Consider the following 23,360-nt stretch of genomic DNA (forward strand, 5'->3'; position numbering starts at 1 on the left):
TAAAGGGACCCGATGCCCTCTTCTGGCCTGCAGACAGAGCACTTGCACATTTAAAAAATAAAGAAAAGCTTCTCGTGGCTATAACACCTCAGGCTCACTTGTTCCCACGCACCATTAGCCGTCACAGAACTGGCTGTCCTCAGTGAGGGGACTGAATAACAGCATGTTCCTGGCTTCTGCGGTGACTTGCTGCTGTGTCACAGGCTGGTTCTCCCTCCCAATCAACTCCACGAAGGTCTTTTGGAAAACACACACTTCACACCAATTCAACTCAGCAAATCTTTATTGGGCACCTATGGTAGTCAAGGCACAGTACCAGGGGCTATGGGCACACGGGCAGGAAGGCTAGGTCTCACCCTCAAGAGGCTTACAGTCTATGAGGGAGACAGATACACTCACAGAAATATAAGGCAGAATGAGGTGAACTCTACGCCTGAGGTAAAAATGGTGGGAAAGCAGGGGACAGAGAGAGACAAACATCACCTCAGGTGACTGACACCGGAGTGGCCTTTCAACCAGCCTCGACCAAGTAGTACAATGCACACAGGTGGGATTGGAGAAGGGATGTTTTGGCTGCAGGAAGAAGCGTGGAGGAGGAAGGAAAGCTGCCTGCCTTGACTGGAGGTTAACTGGAGGAGTCAATGCTGGAGATGCAGAAGACAGCCAAATGGTAGAGGTTGTCCTTAGAATATGGGGTCACCAAACTTCATTCTGTAGGCAATGGGGAGTCACTGATCATGAGCTGGTGACGGTCTTGACCCCATTTCCTCAGTTCCAGACAGGAACAAGACAGGATTGGCTTTAACACTAGCTTACTGCTGTTAGCTTTACGGACTCACACCTTCTCTCGGCCTCAAAGCGGAAGCCAGCTCAGGTTCTTAGGGCCACGCGTGCTTTCCAGGGCTGCACAAAGCTAAGAAGCAGCAGGCTCACTGGGCAAATTTTGAGCAATCCTCACCACCATGCACCAACTCCAGAGAAAAGGAAGCGAGGCTTTCCAGGACCACTTGTAACTAAGGATCCGGGCACAAGAGGGTATTAGACAGAGCCAACTTTGCTACCTAAGCACAGCGAGGATAAGCTCAGAGAAAACAGGAGAGCCATAGGAAATGGTGGGGAGACACATTAGTAAAAATCAGTATCGCCCAAACTCTTTGGAAGGCTTTTTTGGCATCACCATGCAACCGCCCAGCCCTCCGGGCGAAGAGACCCTGAAGCCCTGCTCACTGGAATCAGCAGATGAGGCTGCTGTGCATATACGCAGACAGCTCTCTGCTCAGTAGAGGCTACCGGGATCCTACCTAACTGTCCAATGGAGACGGGGAATGGCGTCCACCTCCGGCTGGTCCGCCCCAGCTTGGGAAGGGATGCGAGGCCACCGCTGTCCAGGCGGATACAGCAATGCTGGTCAGTGAAGGCTCCCCCAGGACCTCCACACCTGCCGAAGTGGTTGCTTGGGTAGGGAGCACAGAGGGAGGTGAGGTGACAGCAGGGTTCCCAAGGAGAAACGTTCCTGGGGTGCCAGCGTGCACCTCTGAGCCCGGTGCCACGGAGCCCCCACTTCCGTTGCTGATGGTCCACAGGCACGGATAGGGGCTGCAGAAATGGGGAGACAGGAAAGCCTTCAGCACATGTACGTTGCCAGGAGGGCAGCAATGCTCTCAAGAGGGCTTCTAGCAATGACTGTGTCTCTGTCTCTGCAGAAAATCTGAGAGACCTGGTGAGATACAGTAAAAGGGGGAGCTATATTTTGGTGCTGGCCCTCCTTATAACAAGTTAGTCCATCTCAAACAGCATTTCATCTGTCTGGGACTCCCTCACAACTGTCTAAGATAGTGAAGACTGTGAAAGGACTATACTTTATTATGTATGTATTTATGTATTTATTCACCTTGGATCCCAGCTGTAGCCCCCTCCCTCATCTCCTCCCAGTCCCTCCTTCTCTCCCTCTTCTCCCATTATGCCTCTTCCCTAGTCAACTGATAGGGGAGGTCCTCCTCCCCTCCCATCTGACCCTAGCTTATCAGGTCTCACCAAGGCTGGCTGCATCATCTTCCTCTGTGGCCTAGAAATAGCGCTACCTCAAGGACTGTAATTATCCTGTGTAAGTTTTGGAATGATCTCTCCCTGGCTGACAAAGGCAATGTGATCCATACAACCAGCAGGATGCTGTCACCAGAAGCCCTTGGTGGTGATGCTTCTGCCACTTATTAGCTCAGTGGCCTTGGCCAAATTACTTCATGTCTCTGAACCCCACCTCCCAGATCCTCAGAAAATGAAGAAACAATTCTGTATACCTCAAAGGTTATTGCAAAGACTAAGTCAAGAGGCAAATATGTGATGCAAGAATGCAGTGCCCAGTACATGGTTTTTACTCTCATGCTCACACCCCGGAGCCTCACTGCTCAGCTCTGCTTCCTGGTACAAAGCCTGAAGAGACGGACAGAGCACATCACCGTCTCAACCCACAGAATGCTGCAGCCATACAATAGGGAGCTTATTGCTGAAGAGGGGCTTTCCTGCCACCCTTTCTCCAACAGCCAAAGAGCCATCCATTGCCACCTTCATTCCCTACCAGCTTAATGTCAGAACAACGTCAACTCATGCATCTTAGAAGCAACACACAGAGTCCCCGAAGGCACAGGAAACCTCCAAGTGGCCCTAGGAGCGAGTTCCTGGCCTTGGTCTTACCTGGGCCCTGGGTTGATTGGCCCATTGGTGTGTGGTACAGACAAGATGCTGGTGTGAGGTGTGGAGGATAAGGAAGCCCAGCTGTCAGGTCCCGAGAAAACTTGCAGATTGTTGCTTGAGCTTTCTATCAAATTCACTTTGGGGAAATAACAACAGTTGAGTTGACAGAACATGTAAACCCGGTGACCAGTGACATTACCTCACGGCAAAATCTAGCCGAGGCTTATGCCACAGGCACAGTTTGTTGGTAGCTTCTGAAGGAAACAGACAAAACAGGAAGTCAGTATTTCTTGAATGCCAGCTACAGCCCAGGTGCTCCTGACAGTTTATAGCCTTCTTGAACACCTCATCATCATCGATTTAGAGACAAGGCTGGGGAGGGAGGCCGCGTTGCCCTGTGGGATGGACAACTGCCTGACTCCCTTCATCATGTTCACTGCCCTTCAAGAATGGACCATAACTGTAACAGCATCCCTCAAACAAAGTCCAAGGGATGCCAAAGCCCAGAGGAGATTTCTGAGGTCCTGGCCTTTATTCTCCTTAGAGATCCCAGAGATTTTAACTTTTCGAGAGAAATGTCTTTTCACGGGAACAAAGCATTACTTGTGTGTAGACTACAGAAATGGTGGACACGTAGAAGCAGCGGATGGGATAGTGGAACCAGGGGTGGGGAGATGAGGGGGCACACAGGATGAGTCAGAAATCTAGCACACAGCATGTGGACTAGAATTAGTGGTGCATGGTGGGCTGATGTGGCTCAATTGGCAGACCCTACCTAGGTGAATAAAGCCTAAGATTTGATACCCAGTACTGCATAAACCAGACATGATGGTACATCCCTGTAATCCCAGCACTTGAAGGTAGAGGCAGGAGGAACTACATACTTCAAGGCCATCCTAGGCTGTGTGAAACACTATCTCAAAATATAGTCATACTAATAACAGTGTATTGTATCACGAAATTTTACTAAGAGAATCAATTTCTTTTTTCTTTTTTGAATTTTTATTAATTAATATTATTTATTACAATGTATTCACTTTGTATCCCAGCTGTGGCCCCCTCCCTCATCTCCTCCCAATTCCACCCTCCCTCCCTCTTCTTATTTCTCTTTTTCCTTTCTTTCTTTCTTTCTTTCTTTCTTTCTTTCTTTCTTTCTTTCTTTCTTTCTTTCTTTCCTGAGACAAGTTTTCTCTGTGTAGCCCTGACTGTCCTGGAATTCACTCTGTAGACCAGGCTGGCCTCAGACACAGAGATCTTCCTGCACCTTCTAAATGCTTGGACTAAAGGCATGCGCCACCAGTACCCAGCAAGAATCTATTTCTCTGTGTGTGTGTGTGTGTGTGTGTGTGTGTGTGTGTGTGTGTGTGCTTGTGTGTGTGTGTGTGTGTGTATGCGTGTATGTGTATATCAATATATTACTGTATACCTGTGTTGAGCCAGTAAAAGTGGACCCCATAGGCCCGTAGGAAGGGGCACTCCTAGGAGGTATGGTCTTGTTGGAGGAGGTGTGGTTTCGTTAGAGGAAGAGTGTCACGATGGGGTAGGCTTTGAGGTCTCAGAAGCTCAAGCCTGACCACTGTGTCACTGTCACTTCCTGCTGCCTGTGGATTCAGATGTAGAACTCTCAGACACCTCTCTAGCACCATGTCTGCCTGCCTGACAAATGAAGAGCTCAGGATGTCACTGGGGAAAGAAAGGGGTATCTCCCATATCATGGACTTTACTCATTTGTTGTATTTAGTATTGGTCACTAGTGTTAGAACAGGGATCTCCATATTGATGAGGTGTTTGACCATTTTGTTCATGTGCCTGAAACAGAACCCGGCACATAATTGGTTCTCAGTAACTATTAGGTGCATGAATAATCAAAATTAAAAATTAACCTGTGTTTTCCCTCTTTTTTTTTTAAACAAATCTAATATGCAGAAAGGGTCTGAGCATGCAAAATGCTAAGGTAGACAGGACAGCAGCCAATAAAGAAAAATAACAAAGCCAATTTAAAAATTAGGCTGAAAAGTTACAGAAGTTGAGTTTGCATGACTCCAACTCCGTCAAAGGCATGAACAGATGGTCTGCAGCAGACGTCCTGGCAGTTCTGCACTGGACCCAGATTCCCTGGATCAAGCCATGAACACAGTGATAAGAAAGAGCCCTGAAGGACAACGAGAGGAAGGTCTCAGACCTCACGACTTGAATGAGCATCAGACACCGAGGCCACGAGTCAAGGCCTTTCATGCCCAATGGAGACCATGGACTGAGCAGGGGCTGTAGCCCAGCGGTGAGGCACTTGCCTACAAGGCACAGGCTCTGGAGTCAATCCAAGAAAAGAGAAAAGAAAAACTGAAGAGGCTAAACTCTTCTATCAAATATTACCATGTAAATAATGTACATACATACATTGTATGTACATGTATACTACAGGTGAAAGAAACTCCGTCTTTACATACTTCTTTTGACCAGCTGTGTACCCCACTGCCACGCCCAAGGGTTTAATTAGCGGAACCACACACCTGAGGGAGAATGGTTTCTATGCACGTACGCAGAAGGGTAGGGAGCCTGCCGATGTCCCCGGAGGGCAGGGTAGCGCTCACAGCCGTGGTGGGTGTGGGGAGCAGGCAGAGGCAAAGGCGAGGCATACTGGTAATTGGTGTTTCCCGCTGCACACATGCCATCCGGATTGGAAAAGATCCAGCCTCCCACTAGAACAGACAAGAGGGAAACAGAGACTTCCACACCGAAATCAGATGGCAAAAGTCATTCTGGTTTAATTAAACGTTAGTGAAGGAAACATTAGACTGACTACAGATACTAGGGCCTGGGGAAAGAGTGTGTCAGAAGGTCAACTTTACTGCCATGTCACCGCCCTTGGGTTACCACCGCAGCTCTTCCGGTCCTCCAGTCAACTCAGCCGTGTCCTAACACGTGAGGCTACAGCCTGCTGCCGCACCCCACTGTAAATGGACGCCCGTCACAGAGCTCTCATAGGAGAGCTGGGGCATGTGAAATGTGTTATTTCCATTCAAGGGTCCTACCTAAGGTTTGTGTGGGCCTCTTCGGCCTGGGAACTTGGCTTCTCTCTGGGCATAAACTTGCCTCGGGTGGGAGAAATAATCTAGGGGGTATTAATATGGACTAGGCCTTATGCAGTCACGACAGTAACACGAGCATGAAAGGAGATGTCTCCCCGTGTGGCCCCACATGCCTGACACGTCCTTCCACTCCACTCACAGTGAGAATAGGTCACATGCTGGCTCTCAGAGACGGCCTCTGGAATGTCCTTTAGGTGGTTTCTGAAAGAGTAACAAAAGTCCCAGCATCTGTTACAGTCAAGCCTAAAGCACATAAAAATCTCTGCAGAGGGTCATAAACATCTCGGAATTATGAGCACTCAGAGCTACCACCCTCCCCAGCTTCACCAGAAGCACTGACTCGACTTTGTAACCATGGCAGTTTCACTTTTCCTTCCTGTCACTCTTGCAGCCATCACGTTTTACTTTGAATTGATTGAGGTTTGGGGTTGTTTGTTTGTTTGTTTGTTTGTGATTCTTTTACATGCCTGACAAGATTCAGACAGTAATGACAAGCAGCTGACAGGGCTTTGGGACAATCCCATATGTTAGAGATACTAGATCCACCAACAGCCCTATGTGGGAAACACTACACATTTCTTTTTCTTGTTGTTGTTGTTTCTTTTTTTGTTTTGTTTTGTTTTGTTTTTTGAGACAGGGTTTCTCTGTGTAGTTCTGGCTATCCTGGAACTCACTCTGAAGACCAGGCTGGCCTCACACTCACAGAGATCTGCCTACCCCTGCCTCCCAGCGCTGGGATTAAAATCTTGAGCCACTACCTCCCAGCAGATTTCTGAATTCTTTCTATCATAGCAAGCTACTCTCATTTTAATCTAGATTTTTGCCACCTCGTAGATCATCTTCACTGAGACTTCTGTTATCTAAAAGAATGAACTTATCTAAGTATGTCTTCTACATCATCAAAATGTTTCCAAATATTGAACACAACAGATTCCTGTGGCATACCATTAAAAATGGCTGCCCCTCAGCCCACAGCCTTTAAAAGGAAAAAGAAACATTAGATGTGTTTTTTAAAGTAAAAAAAAAAAATAATAATAATTGAAACTTGGTCAGTAAAATCTGAATACTTCAAAAGTAGCCCTGTCTATACTTCAGGGACCATAGAAACATGATGGTGTGTACCACTTTGGGGAGTTAGTGAGACACTTGTCCAGCCTGGTGTAGGTCACCATTCATGCCCCCAGAAAGCCTCTAGCTTCCTATAGTCTTTCACTTCTCTTGGACTAAAGATAGCTTCTTTTGTTAAAAAAAAAAAAAAAAAAAAAAAAAAAAAAAAAAAAGTTGAAAGTCCGATGTGGTGGTCTACCCCTGGAACCTCACTACTCCAGAGGCAGAGGCAGTGGGGTGTGTGGGGTGGATCATTAAAACCACAGGCCTCCGTTGGAGATTACAGCTGAGTTGGTAGAAAGCGTGTCTAGCACACACACAAAGTTCTAGCTTCAATCCCGGCACCACATACGTGAAGCACGGAGGTTCATGCTGATAACCCAGCACTTGGGAAATGGAAGATAAAAAATTCGAAATCATCCTCAGATGCACCGAGAGTTCAAGGACAGCCTGGTCTACCTGGTCTCAAAAAAAAAAAACAAACATATTTCTCAAAAGTTGGGAAAAGTGCAGAGAAAAATTATTTAATCTACATCACATTGTATGTGGTTATGTTTCTTCAGTAATACACAGTGAAACGAGGCAGATAGGATACTGACAGATGCAAGCTGTCCTGGACCTACAGGACCTGCGATAGGAACAAACAATAGTGATTTGGGTTGAACTTTGTGGCGTCTGTTCGGCACTAAACTGAGAGTTACAGCTGGAAAGCGAAGGCAATGCAAGCACCCGCTCTGTTCAAGAAGCCTCAGGTTTGCAGAGTTCAGTTCACACAGGATCTGGCTGAATGTCTACGCACCTTTCCTTGGCATCCAGGAAGGCCTTGGCAAAAGGGTTGTACTTGATTTTGAGAGCCGTTATCTGGTGTTTGCAAAGACAAGACGTGTTAGTGAAACAGTGCAATGCAGACAGAGTCCCTGTCTCCCCCTGGGAACGTCTGTAAAAGCCACAATCCCCTCTCCCCTGTTCTCTTCCGGCCCACGTCTCACTGTTCACTCCTGCACTGGCTATTGCACTGCCGAGTGGAAATAGCAAATGACGTGGGATGTGAACAAAGTGGGTACAGCGTTAGGAACCAGTGAAGCCCTGTGGTGCTAACCTACCATTCCTCCTTTTCATTTGTTTCTTTTTTATCCAAGAATCACTGAGCCCCCACCATAAACGATTTCCTTCCTTATCTCACAGTGGGGAGTGCAGAACAGTAAGCCCCTCACCTCACTTCCAGGATACAGTTGAGCATCAAGCCCCCTGTTCTCATAGAATCACTTACCCACCAGGCCATATCAATGCAAAGAAGAAGAAGAAGAAGAAGAAGAAGAAGAAGAAGAAGAAGAAGAAGAAGAAGAAGAAGAAGAAGAAGAAGAAAAGAAAAACATCATCCATTCCCACTCACCATCACTCTCCATCATCAAAATCCATTCAGTAAACGAACTGGATAGAGTCCTGAGACATATTATTATTATTATTATATACATCTATCTGTTAACATGTAGCTTTTACGACGAAAGTGAAATACTAAATAGTTACAAAGAAAAGTCTGCATTCTCTCCCATCAGCTGCACCTGTCATAATGATCGAAGAAGAAACACAGAGACTTACGAAAAGACAGCCAGAGGCAGAGCTAGAGAAAGATGTGGAGGCAGAGAGAGAACATCTGTCTTTATCTCCTGCCCATTGGTATAGAAGTGCCTTGAGAATGACGTCTGTATCTATTTTGTTCATTGTAGTGGTTCCAGCATCCTTGATAAGAGCCAACATGGGCTGATATCCAGCAAATACTTTTGATGAAATATTGATGCTTGCAAGAACCTATGGTCCTCTGAGCGAAGAAAGAAAACTAAGATAAAAGTGAAAATCTCTCTAGAAAAGGGGAAGGGGCTGCAGGGTCTGGAGCCCTGGCATTTCTCTTGGTTTAAGCCTGGAGAGGTTGTGTGGGGGGTGAAGCCAGCAGTGCAAAGGAAACAGGGTTCTCTCAGCCAGCCCCATTCCTGCTCAACTCCCAGGGAAACCTTGTGGGCTCTGTGCTTAGATTTTACATAGCTTGATCTCCGCGGGATGTGTTCAGATTTAAGGAGTGACTAAGTCAGGCTGGGGTATTTCCTTGAAGCATGACCACTGCTGGGCAGGCAGCTCAGAGAAGACTGTTTAACAAGGGACACGTTTCTGAGTATCTCCCAAATCAGTACCTGAGTGACAGGAACCAGTAACTAAGAGCAAGCAGCATAGAGATGGACAGTGCCTGCGCAGAAGAGCTAGGACAGTACCCAGAGATCCAAAAGCCACATGGTCCCCTTCAACCCAGACTCCGGCCAGAGAGAAGTGGAGAAAAGGCTAGCCAAGAGACTGCAGCTGCCACCTTGAGAGAGTCTCAGCTCCCACTGCCAGGCTCCCAGCAAGAGGGTGGGTTAGTTTCTAGAACAGCAGCTACAATCTCTCTGCACACTTGCCCGAGCTAGTTCTGCAACAGCATTCACCTACAGAAACCAAACTGCCAGTTTCCGACTTGATGACCACCGGGGTCCTTCCAGAGAGACAACACACAGCAGCTTCTAGAAAGGGTCCGTGGAGATGGCTTTCTCTGAAAAAGCCTCCACATAAAGAATTGCACATTAAAGCAGCCAATTTGGGGCTGATCAGATTGCTAAGGGTGAAAGGCGTCACTTCTATGTGGGGGCTGTCAATAAGACGCTCTTTTCCGGGGACAGACTTGGCACATTTATCAAATTCTCAACAGATGGTCCTCATGCAGAACAGTCCTGTTTCTTTGTGTTCACTATGCAAGCAAACCATGATAGATTACCCAGCACACTCACTGCAGCATAATTTATAACTCAGAATAAAACGACTTAAGTCTTGCTGGGAGCAGACAGCTGCTCACATGAAATATCATAAATCCGTATAATCAAGCGCTGGAAGTATTAGAGGAAAAAGAGACATGCCTGAATGTAACTTCCTGGAAGGAGATCCACTATATGCTATGGAGCTGTTTAAGGGAGGAAGGAGAGAAACTTACAAGGTAATATTTACAACATGACCCAATGTATGTGAAGAATAATTTGTGTGAAACTCTAGGAAGAAATTCCCATACCTATGTTGAGGGGACGCACTTGAAAGCTGGTTGGTATAGCTTCCATAAAGAGTGTGCTTCCAAAAGCAGAAGAAAACGCACTTTTTCCTCTTTCTTTGCATTGTTACCCTGCCTGCCCACACTCTTCATATCAGCTTGCCGCCGGCCAAGCACCCCAAACAATGCCTCGGAAAGCACCCAGAACAATGACTCCAGATTTCCAACATGACCCCGCAGCTTTACAGCAATATACAAGTGTATCTTATTGGCACCACGAGAGGCTGCTTTTGGTGGCTGCTACAGTTTGCATCTTGAGGGTGTCCCAAAAGCCCCTGTGTGAAGGCTTGGTGCTGCTGGGAGCAGGTGGGATATTTAGGAGGTGGTACTTAGAGGTCTTCAGATCACTGGGACATGCCCTTGAAGGAAGTTTGGGAAGGCTTTCCCCCACACACACACCCATAAAAGTAAAAGGGGTGTTTGGCTCTGTCCTGGAGCCTCCAGAACGATAAGACAAAGTGAGCCTTTCTCTGTACTGTCTCCTATAGCTGTAGTGGTGGCAGAAAGCTGGCTAACATAAGGGCCTTTGGCCAATAGGCAGGTGTGAGAGTCTCTGTATACAACTCACGGTTTAGCTCCATCACAGCTGACCATGTCAGGATCCTTAAAAACCTAAATTCTATTCAGTCTTGCTCATGGCGAGAAAGGACTTCCATGCTCCCCATGGAACATTCACACACATTCCCAAACACACAGAGAGAGAGGCACGGATGTGCGCACAGGCGCTGGCACACACTCACTCACCTCCTCATTCTGATAGGCAGTCACGGCAATAAACTGAGTTTCAGGGAAGGAACAGTTCATGACCATCCGATGGGCGCCTCCCACACGCACTATGTGAACCTGGGGCTCGTATTTATGCAGGGAATTCAGCATTATCTGTGGAATGTGAGAAAATCAGGTTTGAACAAGCCAAGCCAAGCCTGGGGCATCACAGTTGATCAGCCAGCTCTGCACCCACCCGGACTGGGGACACACGCGTGAAACCCCATGTCAAAATGAGTGGGTGAGTTTTTTCCAGGCGCTCCCAGCAAGCACTGCACTGAGGCTCACAGAAGCTCACCCACCGCACTGGGTTCAAAGACAGACAGCTAAAGAAGAGCTGTTTTAAGTTTTCTGTATGTTCCCAAATCTAGGCTTCTGTTTTCTTGCTTCCTCTATGTTCAGCATGGCAATGTACATTTCAGTCCATTCAAATATATATATGTACATATATAAATGTATTTATAGGTATATATGTGTGTATATATATTATATATACACATATATATTTACATATATAAATACATATATATATAAATATGTGTATATATTTACATATATATATATATACACATATAGATGTTTGTTTGTTCGTGTATGAAGAATCCCAGTAACTCAAAATGTTAACTGAGCCTAGAGGATAAGGAAATCTGACACCAGAGGGTTATACACAATTTACTCTTCATGATTTAAATGAAAGGCTATTGAAAGCTGTGAGAACGAATAGGGCAGGAACAACTAACCTTCAAATTTCCATTTTAATAAAGGACATTCTGGCTCTCGCAAAGCCAGGGATTACATTCCTTCTGCCTCCTGAATTATGAACTCCTGTGCCCCCCACCCCACCACCTCCCAGCACAGATAGAAAGGAAAGGGCACATGCTCGACCCAGACAAAGCCAAATATGAAGGCTCAGGAGAGGAGCAGGTTTCTCCTCCCAAGTCCCATCTCCAGCGCCTTCAAACAGTCTGCATTTTATAAAGTAACTAACAACCCAACCCAGGGAACTGGATTTGCAACCTGCCACAGAAATGGAGAAAAAAAGCTTCACATCATGTTTACTCTAATTGGAAATTTTAAATAAAACCTTTCTTACTTAAGGTTTGTTTGGATTATTTTTTTTTCTGGAAAGAAAAAAAACAAAACAAAGCTTATTCAATATTCTATTGATAATTATCATAATGCCCAAGCAGAAAAAGTAATTATTTCATTTAGGAGCAGCTTTCTATTAAGGTATTTGCCTATTGCCAACATACCACTTACACCAAAAAAAGGGAGCGAGAAAAACAAAAACCCTGGTACCCACAAACATCTCCCTCCCTGGGCTGGGTAAAAAGCACCACAGTCAAGACAAAACGGAAAAGAGCCTGATGATTAAGTAAACTAGTGCACTCTCTCTCGTTCTTTTAACATCAGGAAGTCCATTAAAAACTGAAGCACCAATTAAGAGCTGTTTATTCCTGTTTACATTTGGACTCCAGGAAATAACCGGCTTCTGTGGGCAAAGAGGCTGGTGAGGACCCCTCTAATTGCCTAAATGCACCCTTGATATTTCTTGATTGGTGTGTGGGGAGGCCACGCGTACCTGCCCACCTCCATTGAGCTTGTTGGTCAGCTTCACTTTGCTGAAGGAGATGGGTGCTTTCATCCAGTGAGCCCCGAAGTTGGGGGAGTCGGGGTGAATGTAGACGCAGCTATGGCTGGAGACCTCTGGCTTGCCTGCGGGTACCCATTCACCGTTGACGTACTTCCAGCGGTGGCTATCCGTCGGGACGAAGTCCAGCAGGAGGGAGTACATGGCGTTGGGGTCCAGTCCTGTGACACTGATCTTCAGGACAGGGAACATCCGTCTGAAAGAAGTCAGAAACAGCCACAAAAGGGATATTGGAGGACCCCTTCTCCTCCTTGGCCCAGAGGCCTCTCGCCTCTGAGGAGACCTTCCAGTGCAATGATCTGGAAGGGAAGCCACACAGACAGCCCCTAAGACAACAGCCCCAATTTCACCAGAGCCTGTTTTGACAAATGCATTTGACACTGGGGTTTGACTATTAAACACCGTTCTGTGTGTTAGAAATCTGCAGACCAGCAGTCTAGTTAATCATTTCCTAGAGAAGGATGTGCAGACAAGTGTGTCCTCAGATGCCACGTGCCTGGGCAGCTTTCTCCCTGGCACCCTAAGATCTGCTCTCCCCGGACTCACTAAGAACCCTGATCCTGAATAAAGGTAATAGCACGTGGATGGCTGCATGGTAAAGCAAGCAGGAGAGGGGGGGTTGTTGGCTGAAGAGTTAGCGTTCCTTTCCTGCAGGGCTCCCCAGCGCCCGGTCTACAGCCATGCGCAGGGTGAACACAGGGAGGAGAGTGGGGGGCTGCGCAGACCCTTTGCTCTGAACACTTGGTGGGAATCTGCCTAGCTTCTCGATAATGCAGATATGGATTCGCTCATCCTTCCTCCGCCCTCTGGAGCAATGCCAATCTTCACATCTATCTAAATATCTGACTTCTGACCCTATGGCTCTTATAGCACCCACAAAGAGAAACAACAACGGAGCAGCCATCACTCGGTCCTCAGTTCTTTCTAGACTTCCTGTTTCCAGGAAGAAAAGCAGAGGGAGGAGGTTCCTGGCAGCCAGGGGCAGAGCTGATACTGCATGTGTTTCCAATGTCCAAAGTGACCCAAGGTAAGCATCTGGAATGGCAGGGGGAGGTCATGAGTCTAAGGGCAGAGCGCAGGACTTAGCACATTCACGGGGTATGGCAACAAACACTTCAAGAGAGTCAACTCGCAGCTTGATAAAGCTGCCCTCCTGTGACATGAGTTTCAATAAGTGAGACTGTGTGCATCAAATAAAATGTCTAGAAGAGAAAGTATATCAGATAACGTGTTCCCAACTCAGCCAACTATGTTTGTCTGAGAATCACATGTCTCACCTCACTCCCCTCCTCGAGATGACTTCCCTTTCCGGTTACTTCCCTTTCAAGTTACTGTTCTGCTTCTCTTTGCTTTTTTTCCTTAATGGAAGCAGGAGAAGGGGGATTTCTCCAAGGTTTTCTCTTGCAATCAGATTGAACCATTCCTCTTCCCTGTAACGTTTTCAATTATTTTAATAGTGTGGTCCCCGTGTAGACAAGACAAGTTATTGAATATACGAATGTCGTTTGCAAAGAAACATAAACTTGGACATCAGGGAGATGACATGAAGTCATTTTAACAGCTGGGAAGATTTCTTATTCACCAGAGGTATGGTTTGCAATCGGTCTCAGTCTTCTGGTCCCAAGCTTCTTTTTTCAATGTGATACATTTGGGTTTTCTTTTCATTTTGTTCTACTTCAGTTTAATATATATGTATGTACATATATATATATATATATATCAGGAATATAGTGTTGTCACTCATTAACAGTGGCAGAAGCAAAGTGAAAAATACAGTCACATTTGGGAGGCAGGCAGATCTTTATGAGTTCAAGACCAACCTGGCCTGGTCTACATAGTGAGTTCCAGGATGCCAAAGCAACTAAGTAAGACCTTGTGTTATAAAAATAAATTTAAAAAAAGTACAAGTGTGACACATACAGTTGTCATTTTGTGAACTAAAGTTTAAAAGTACCAGGAGGATATGTAGCATCAGTAGTATGTCATTGCAAATAAGAGAAAAATCTGGAAAACATACCTGTTCTTCACACACCGAGTACAGAATGATGCAATGGCTCAAGATAACAGTGTAATGTCAAACACTGGGAGGCTCTGTAGCGTTCTCACTTACCATTGACAAGATAATCTAATGTGAGGCTGTATGCCAGTGATAATAGTTACCACATGTACCCAGGGGTTAGCTAAGTAACACCCCCTTTAAGTCTTCCTTCTCCACAAGGAGATGTTCCTATGCCCTTGTTTTAGTACAAAGGACCCAAGGTTCTAATAAGCCTATCAGCCAAGAGACTGAAAGAAAAAGCTGTGTCTGCCGTGGCAAAGAGGAGGAAACACCCACATAGGGTGCTCTTAGTCTCCCGGCTCCATTGTACAAAGAAGAAACCCATAGCGGCACTTCTTCCTCCTTTCTAAATCCAGAGACATGCTTGTTATTGTGAAGAAACCGTGACTACACACAGAGATGCTCAGCATCACCAGCCATCCTAAAAGCACACAAGTAAGATGCCATGTCACACCTTCAAGGATGGCTACAGTACAAAAACAAGACAGCAGAAAATGTTGGTGAGGCTGGAGAGAGATTGGAGCCCCCCCCCCCCGCCACACACACACAGCGCTAGGGAGGATGCAAAATTGTTAGGTCCCTTTGGAAATGGTCTGTTTGGCTAAATATGGAGTTACTAGTTAACTGGAGTTACTATGTATTTATGCAAGAAGGATGAAAACACATGACTACAGATATGTCGTAGCAGCATTGTTACAAAAGCAGACAGATCCACTGAATGAGGAATAGATGCCAAATAGGTTATATCCACATGAAGGGGTGTTATTTGGTCACAAAAGTTCTGTGATACTGCTGCATGCTTCAATATACACGAACTTGAACACACTGGGCTAAATGACAAGATCTTCACAAAGAATCACGTACCATATGGTTCCACTGTGTGAAATAACCAGCATACGGGAGACTATAGAGGCAGAAAGCAAACTAGTGTGTCAGTGATGGCTAAAGGATACAGGGTTTTTTGGTGGGGGAAGACAAGAAGAATGTTCTAAAAATCAAGTATGGGGAGGGATTTACAGTTCTGTGAGTATGTTAAGCCCGCAGAACTGTCTGTCTTAAACAGAGGAGGAATATGGTACATGAGTCACATCCCACAATAACACTGTCAATTAAAATGGAAAAGCTTAGAAGGAGGTCCTGTATGAAAAAATGATGGCCTGATCAACTGCTTTATACCCTTTGGTGTTCCATTTGCCAAGAACTTTATAATTGTTCTTAGTTTTGAGATCAGCGTGTGAATGAACTAAATGATGACACATAATTTTAATCTCTATTATCAAAATGAGGAATGAATAATGAGGAATGACCTCTGTCAGCTTCCAAAGGTCTCAGAACTGGACTAGACCTTCCTCTTAGCCCAGCTAGTCCCCTTCCACCTCATCTCCCCTTTCCCCTTCTTTGTCTTGGCCCACAATGACCTTGATACATCATCTATATGCCTTCAGGGAAGAAATCCACTTCTATCCAAAGTGAGTTTTTTTCCCTTCCATTCCCCCCCCCCACCCCAAAGCATGACTAAGCACAGAGAGGGCTGAGAGTCTCTGAGGAGCTTAGAAGCGTATGAATCAGCCTCTAAGTCACAGATTGCCAGTACTTGTCTTTGAAAGAGAGTCTCTTCAGAGAGAGAGAAAAAAAAGAGGGTGGTGGAGAGGGAAGAAAGAGAAAATATGACAAAGTGAACAGCTTGTCCTAGCCACCATAATTGATGGGTCATGGGCATTGAGTTTTACCCGCACACCTGGCCTTGCTTTCACTGTGAAGCTAGTTGCCCAGTTTTAATTCACCAATAGAAATCTTCGGAAATAGTCCTGCTGAAAGAGGCTAGAGAAATGAGGGCTACAGGAGAAAGGGGCAAGAGAGGAGGCGGACTTTGTAAGGAGGGGAAGCACAGAGGCTTGTCCAAGGCAACATTCAGGAGGTCTTGCTCATCAGGTGCTCTCTAGAGCTTTTGGGGCTGTGGGGTACTTGTGTGTGTTCATGCATGTATGTTGTATGATTATGGAACACATGGTATATGAATGTCAATACATGAAAGCAAGCAGGCATGAGCTCAGCTGCAGCTGTCAATGACATCTCCATCAGAGGGAAAGGAGAGCAGGAGCGTCAGGTTAGAAGCAGATCATGCTTCCTCGGTTGTAATTGTAAAGAGTAGGGCTACCCAGACAAGGAGTTAAACCTGCCTGCAGTATAACCTTCACTTTTGGGTTGCCTTCACCGGAAACTGACCTCAGGAGACAAGCAGCCCCTACCCCAGATTCCAACCCTACCTTCCCAGCCCTCATTATGTCAGGAAATGCTTCCAATTTCTTAAAATCTGTGGAAGGCAAATTCAATTAATCCAAAATTATTAAACTCCATTAAAACATCCATAAAACACAGGGCTTGCTTCTCAGAGGAAGATGTTTATAGGTAAAGATAACAGCTACATTGAGCCTGAGCTCACAGGCTACTGTCTCAGCTACTCAGGAGGCTGAGGCTTGATAGCCTGGACAACTTAGTGAGACCCCTCAAAAGAAGACTGGAGATACAGCTCAGTAGGACATCGCATGCCTAGTATACAGGCAGTCCCCTATGGAAAGAAATGAAGAAGGGAAAAAAGGAAGGAAGAAAGGAGGGAAGGAAGGAAAAAAAGGAGGCAAGAAAGGAAAGGAGGAAGGTGGAGAAGAAGGAAGAGGGGAAGGAGAGAACTACAGGAGATTTAAGTTAGTTGGCTGTGTAGTTGGAATTGAATTCTTTTCTGCAACCAAACATATAAATCCATAGCTTAAAGGATGGAGGTGAAAGCAAGCATAGGCCAGCAGTGCTGCAGGTACTACTGCACCTGAAAGCTTATCAAACACGAATGGCTAAAGCTGTGGTGGCTGTTGTTGTTGTTTAATGTTGTCGGTGGAGAAAAAAAGCAGAAAGAGGAGATAAAGGAACCATCAGAGCACAGTGCCCAGGGTTTAGCCCACTGCTCTAACGGAAGGTTCTGGCGGCAAAGCAGCTCTCCCCTGGAGGAGGGCCACTGACCCACCTGCTGAGGAGGCAGTGTGGAAGGCAGGGATCTGAGGAAGACACAGGCTTGGGTAGAGAAGAACAGGTAAAAGAGAGACACAGGGGAAGCGATGGTGGGCTAAAAGGAAGGAAGAGGGAGTGAGGAAAAGCTAGAGCTGGAAAGCTGGGGTCTGTGCCAGGAACAACAAAGTCTCCTACGGTCTCAATCTGATAACCCAAGGAGAGTGAGAGCGGGTCCTGAGCAAGGTCCACCCACATTGAGCACAGCAGTTTCTTATTCTCTTCCCCCCTCTAAAGCTGAGGCACACTGTCCACATCATGGCAAAAGCTTGACCCTAAAGTCTCAGTGGACATATGGCCATAAGCGCACTGTTTCCACAAAGAATAATTTCCACATAATTAATAGGAATGACTTTAAACATAAATAATTTTAAACTTTTTACTGAGGTTTAAAAAAAAGGTTTAAAAAGAAGCACTGTTTTCAAGTGGCAAAGGTACATTCTGCTATAATTTACCATCAGGTTGAATTTAGAAATGTCTCAGGGACTTGTATTGCCTTTATTAAAATACTTGAGCCATATTTTAATCTATTGGTTGTACTTATTTAGATTGTAACAGAGGGCCACCATTATTTGGTGGCCAAATAATGCAGTCTAGTTACCGGTATGATTAGCCAATAATAATGCACAAGCAGAATGTTCCACACACAACCGAACATGAGTTTTCACGCTCGCATCATCACTCATCTTTGAAAGAGACCAAATCCACTTAAGAATGTGGGGTAATTCTTTGAAACTGAAAATATTTTAAATCAAGAAAAGAAAGAAACAAGTGAAATTAAATTTTCAAATATTCAAAGCAATAATATTTATAATGCACACATGGAGATCTGTTTAGAAAGAAAAGAGTGTCACTGTCTCACAGGGTTGATAGATCCGCTGCTGTAATCAAGTTTACAAAATGCACATATTTACCGTATAACTTTGACTCACAGAACCGTTTACTGTCAGGCAGCGGCTCCCGGGTTTGTGATTCTCCCAGCTGTGGGAGGGGTAGCTCATTTTCCATGCTGTGTTTTATTCAAACTTAGAAAGCTAAGACACCAGGAACTGAAGCATTTCACTCCAGGACAAAAGCCAGCCTGAAGTTCAGCTGGTTTCAACTTTTCTCTGTAAGCAAAATTTCTCTCAAGGTGTCAGAATAACAGTCCTGGTTCAACCAGCGCTACTGAAAACGTCCTTCAGTGTCTCGTACCCTTGTGCCCATGGGTACCAAATGATAAGTGGGAGCACCCTATCAGGAGTCAGTGTGGCCAGGCAGTGAGAGTTTCTTTCAAAATATTTGCATCTCCTCTGCTAAGCACAAGCTTTTAATGTTGCCTCAAAAGCCACTTAACAGACTCAGTCTCACAGGATCTGAGAAATACCAGCAGGGAGCAGCACCTGGATTGCCTGCTCTTTGCGGGGAGAAGGAAAGAAGCCTTCTCTTCCCCAAGACAGGGCAGTGCAGGCTTCATCCGCTGTCACCACGACAGCTTTCCCACAGCCGTAACTATGCGAAGGGCACAATCGTAACTGAACCCTCTCCCTCAACACACACAAGGAAGCAGGTAGAGGGAGAGGAGATGTGGTTAATGCCCCTTCCCTCCCAATCTTCAACTAGCCAAAACTGTCTGACCAGTTTGCTGTGCTTAAGAGGAAACTGTCCAGTCTCCAAAGAAAATCGACTTTCTCATTCTCTGAACAGGGCTGAGCCGAGGTCTGCTCCGGGGTACACAGTCAGTCAAAACTTAATACCAGTTTCTGACAGTTGAATCCACTTCCCCAGCGCATGGGGCATGCATAGTATTTCCCCATATAATGTGTGTGTGAGACAAGCGGCTTTATCTTCCACTGCTCTGAGGGCCTCGGAGGAATTAATTAAGTTGGCTGAGCGACAGCCAGCCGAGACCGTCTTTCCTTAAGACGTTCAGAGGCTAAATGACGACGAGTGGCAGCCTCGTTAACACCAAAGGCCTCTTGCCGGCCTCGCCAACTGAAGGCCGGCACAGTCGGGCTGCAGACAAACTCACCTGCCGTTCTTGGTCACGATCATTTCGTTAGTGGCTTCCTTGAACCTCTGCCAGAGCGGGGCATCCTCCAGGATGATCTGGAGTTGCTTCTCCGTCGGATCTCCCTTCTCCCGGCCTGCCTGCAGCTCACTCTCCACCACGTTAAGCAGGCGAGACACGGTGCCTTCTCCTGCCTTCTGTGCGCTCTGTGCGCCCAGTTCGCTCATGGCCGGAGGCCTTCTCAAACTTTGCCGGGAGAGAGAGAGCCGTTCCCACCTTCTCTGCTCCTTCCAGCTGCTTCCTTCCCTCGGTTGCTAGTTTTTCAAGCCCAGGGGGTCAGTGTCTGGGAGGAGAAGAAGACGCCTTGGCTCTTGCGTAAGCTTCTAGTGTGACACCCCTAAAAGTCTCCAAATTATACCGCCAACCTGTTAAGCTTCAGTTGGGGAGCAGGGTGGAGGGTGGGGAGAGGGGGGAAAGAAAAAGCGCTCTCTTAATTACACAGTGGGTCAGGTGGGAGTCCGCCTGGCTTTCCCATTGGCTGCCCTGCCTTCAGTAGACGGTTAAGAAGAGTACTCCATCCAAATTATCAGGCTTTTATCTTGTTGTACCTGAAGAGGTCTAATCGGTGTATTGAGGACCATTTTCCCGTTAATTAAAATTATTCCAGGCCCAGACTGCAACAATCAGGCAGATCATAATTATGGCGTGTGGCACCTATAGAAAAAAAAAGGGGGGGATTGGGGGAAGACGGAACACAGGCAACAAACTTGCTGCCTGGATCTCCTGTCCTGATGGAGTAGTCAGCTGAACTCTCTCTACCCTGGTCCAGCAACCTGAAAAGATGTGGAAGCCCTGAGACAAGAGCAGTCTGTGCTGACGTCAGGTCAAGGGCTCCGTGCCAAGGTACAAGACCAGAGACGAAGGGAAGGTTTTCTGTGTGCCATGCTTTAAAAACCCAAGTCAGGGGGAAAGAAAAGACCTCGGGGCCTCGTTCTCTCAGGGATCCCCGGGGCACCTACCTCCCGGCTGCTTCCACCACATTCACACCCTGCTCACCTCAAAGGTCCTTTTCATCTTCAACAAACACGAGAGCTTTGACCTTCGACCTTCCCCCCTAGAATCCAGATCCCTAATTTCTCTTACCTCTAGTCGTTTGTGCGAGGAAGGGGGAAAGTAATCTGTACCAAATTATTCTAAGGAAAAAAAAAAAAAGTCTGCCCCATGAGAGTGAGAATCAACTTTTTATATCATTAGGCAGAGTGATGCTAACCCTTTGTCCAACAAGGCATCGGGTTCTCTTTTGGACAGCCATGGCCAACACTGTCCTGCCAGAGTGAATCCTCCTGAGAGGATGAAATGAGTAGAAACACTTTCTTTGACTACAGATACAACACCTTGCTAGTGGATGGGAAGGTGGAAACCATGGAAGAAATACCCCAAGGCAGCTGAAACACCCAAACCCCAGCAAAGCCTAGGGTGCTGTTTGTTTTTCTTGTCGTTATAAAAGAAAACAAGAATGTCAGAACAAAGGGGAGACGAAAGCAGAAAGTTTAGGAGGAAAGTGCAGATGTGGAGGATGCCAAACACGAATCAAGTGGCTACTAAGTTAAGTACTACTCGGGAGTGATGGAGGACAGAAGTGACGTCTTCCGAGAACTACCAATCTGATGGGGAAAAGAAGTGACATGGGGTGGTTTGATTATCAGCCATGGTAAGAAGATTATGTAAAAGGTGAAGTGGTGGAGAAAACTCCATGCAAGGTGGGATGGGAGGGTCCTGATGAGATGGTGTGCTATAGACAGAAAGGCTTCTCTGAGGAGGTGTCCCAACCACGATGAAAAGAGACACTGGAAACGTCGGAAGAAAAGTGTCCAGAAGAGGGAATCCAAGATGTCAACCATGGCTTGACCCAGGCAGGGACCTACTAGAAGCCAGAGTAGCAGAAAGCACTGGCAAAGAGAAAAATGTGAGCAGTGCTGAATTGGCTATGAAGGAACCAAGAGCCTAACAGGAATAAATTAGTCCATTTACTGAAACTGAGAAGCTGAGGGAGATGAGGAGTTAAGCAGAGGCACAGTTTCCTTTGGAAATCAATGTTTCAAGCTTAAAATGAAAAGGATATGGGAGAATTAATAACGACACAAAAGATAAACCCAACCCCAACCCACAGAACATATCTCACCTCACATAATAAAAGGGAACGCTGAAGGGGTGGTTTAAGGAGAGTCTTAAGGCCTGTTGACAGGGATACGTGTCCTCCAAAGAGGCCACACTCCCTTCCTAAGCAGTCCACCAACTGCAAGCCAAACATTCAGATAGATGAGCCTGTGGGGGCCGTGCTCATTCAAGCTATCACAGGCAGCCAGTGCTCTTAACCACGGAGCCATCTTTCCAACTCTGCATAAGACTCCATTTCAGGAAGCTTCTGTAGTATTAGGCTTCCACACGACATTTTCAAATGTCTTTCATGTTAGTTACCCGTCCCCACACTCCTTCCTCTCCCCTGCCCTCATTCTTCTCCCCCACTTAATCCTCCTTGCTTCGTTATCCCGTACCCACCCCCACACCTGCCTCCAGATTTCTCCATTTCCTTGAGAGGTCCACCACGGCCCCTTCCTAGTTTCCCAAACTCTCTGAGTGTTCCAATTTAAACATACATATCTAAAGCCTGACAGCTAGCATCGATGTATGAGAGAGAACACGTGGCAGTTGTTTTTCTGGATCTGGGTTACTTTGCTCAGAATGACTGTTTCCAGTTCTCTGAATTTCCCTGCAAGTTTCATAATTTCTTTTTTTTTTCCAACAGTTGAATAGTATCCCATCGTATAAACATACCACGTTTTCATTATCCATTCATCAGCTGACATCTATGCTGTCTTTATTTCTTGGCTATTGTAAATAGAGCAGCAATGAGCATGGATAAATAAGTATCTCTATGTTAGGATACAGATTACTTTGGGTATAAACCCAAGAGTGGTATAACTGGACCACGTGCTAATCTGGTTCTAGCTTCTTCTTTTTTTAAGGTTAGTTTGTTCATTTGTTTTGTCGTTTGTGCTTCACTAGATACTCTGGTGAAGACTTTTCCCCTTCGGTGGGCTGACACTTCACTCCAATGATGGCGTCCTTTGCTGTACAGAAGTATTTTGGCTTCGTGAGGTCCCCCTTATCAATTTTGATCTATGGGGTTCTGTTCAAAAAGCCCTTTCTTTGTGCCTGAAAGTTGAGGCATTCTTCCTGCTTTCTCCTCTATCAGCGTAAGAGTATCAGCCTTATTCTGATTCATTTGGAATCTAGTTTTGTTCCAGGTGACAGTTCAGGATCTAGTTTTCATTCTTCTATCTATTACCCAGCTCGACCAGCGCCTTTTGTTGGAGATGCTGTCTTTCCTCCAATGTGTATTGTTGGCTTCTTTGTTGGAAATCGTGTGGTTATAGGGATGGGCCTTATGTGTGGGTACTAAGTTCTATGCCATTGATCAATGTGTCTATTTTTTATGCTGATATCATGCTGGTTTCTAATTACTGTAGCGCTGTAGTATACCTTGAAATCTGTGATGGTGAAACCTCTGGCAATTTTTGTTTTATTGTTCTGGGTTGTTTGGCTATCCTGAGTTTTTGTGTTTCTCTATGAAATTTAAGATTGCTTTTTTCAATACTGATAAAATATTACAATGGAATTGTGAGTGATTGCACTGAATCTGTAGCTTGCTTTTATGGAGTGGCTGTTTTCACAAAATTGATCCTTCAATCCCTGGTGTATGGGAGTTCTTTTCCTCTTCTGGCATTTTCTTCAGTTTCTTCCTTCAGTGTCTTATGAGGCTTCAT

At 45.9% G+C, this 23,360-nt stretch overlaps 1 protein-coding gene across 1 annotated transcript; it reads right to left on the bottom strand.

Annotated features, from left to right (window-relative positions):
- Nucleotides 1–265: 265 nt before the first annotated feature.
- On the bottom strand, nucleotides 266–19,775 carry Tbx19 (T-box transcription factor 19). Its single transcript, XM_021631006.2, has 8 exons — nucleotides 19,555–19,775; nucleotides 12,359–12,623; nucleotides 10,756–10,890; nucleotides 7,687–7,748; nucleotides 5,920–5,981; nucleotides 5,202–5,390; nucleotides 2,692–2,827; nucleotides 266–1,596 (listed from the first exon to the last, which is right to left on the bottom strand). The coding sequence occupies exons 1-8, from the start codon at nucleotides 19,758–19,760 to the stop codon at nucleotides 1,302–1,304; spliced, it is 1,350 nt and encodes a 449-aa protein (XP_021486681.1). The 5' UTR covers nucleotides 19,761–19,775; the 3' UTR covers nucleotides 266–1,301.
- Nucleotides 19,776–23,360: the final 3,585 nt, after the last annotated feature.

This window comes from Meriones unguiculatus, chromosome 11 (assembly GCF_030254825.1).
Source record: "Meriones unguiculatus strain TT.TT164.6M chromosome 11, Bangor_MerUng_6.1, whole genome shotgun sequence".
In the NCBI taxonomy this organism is placed as follows: Eukaryota; Metazoa; Chordata; class Mammalia; order Rodentia; family Muridae; genus Meriones; species Meriones unguiculatus.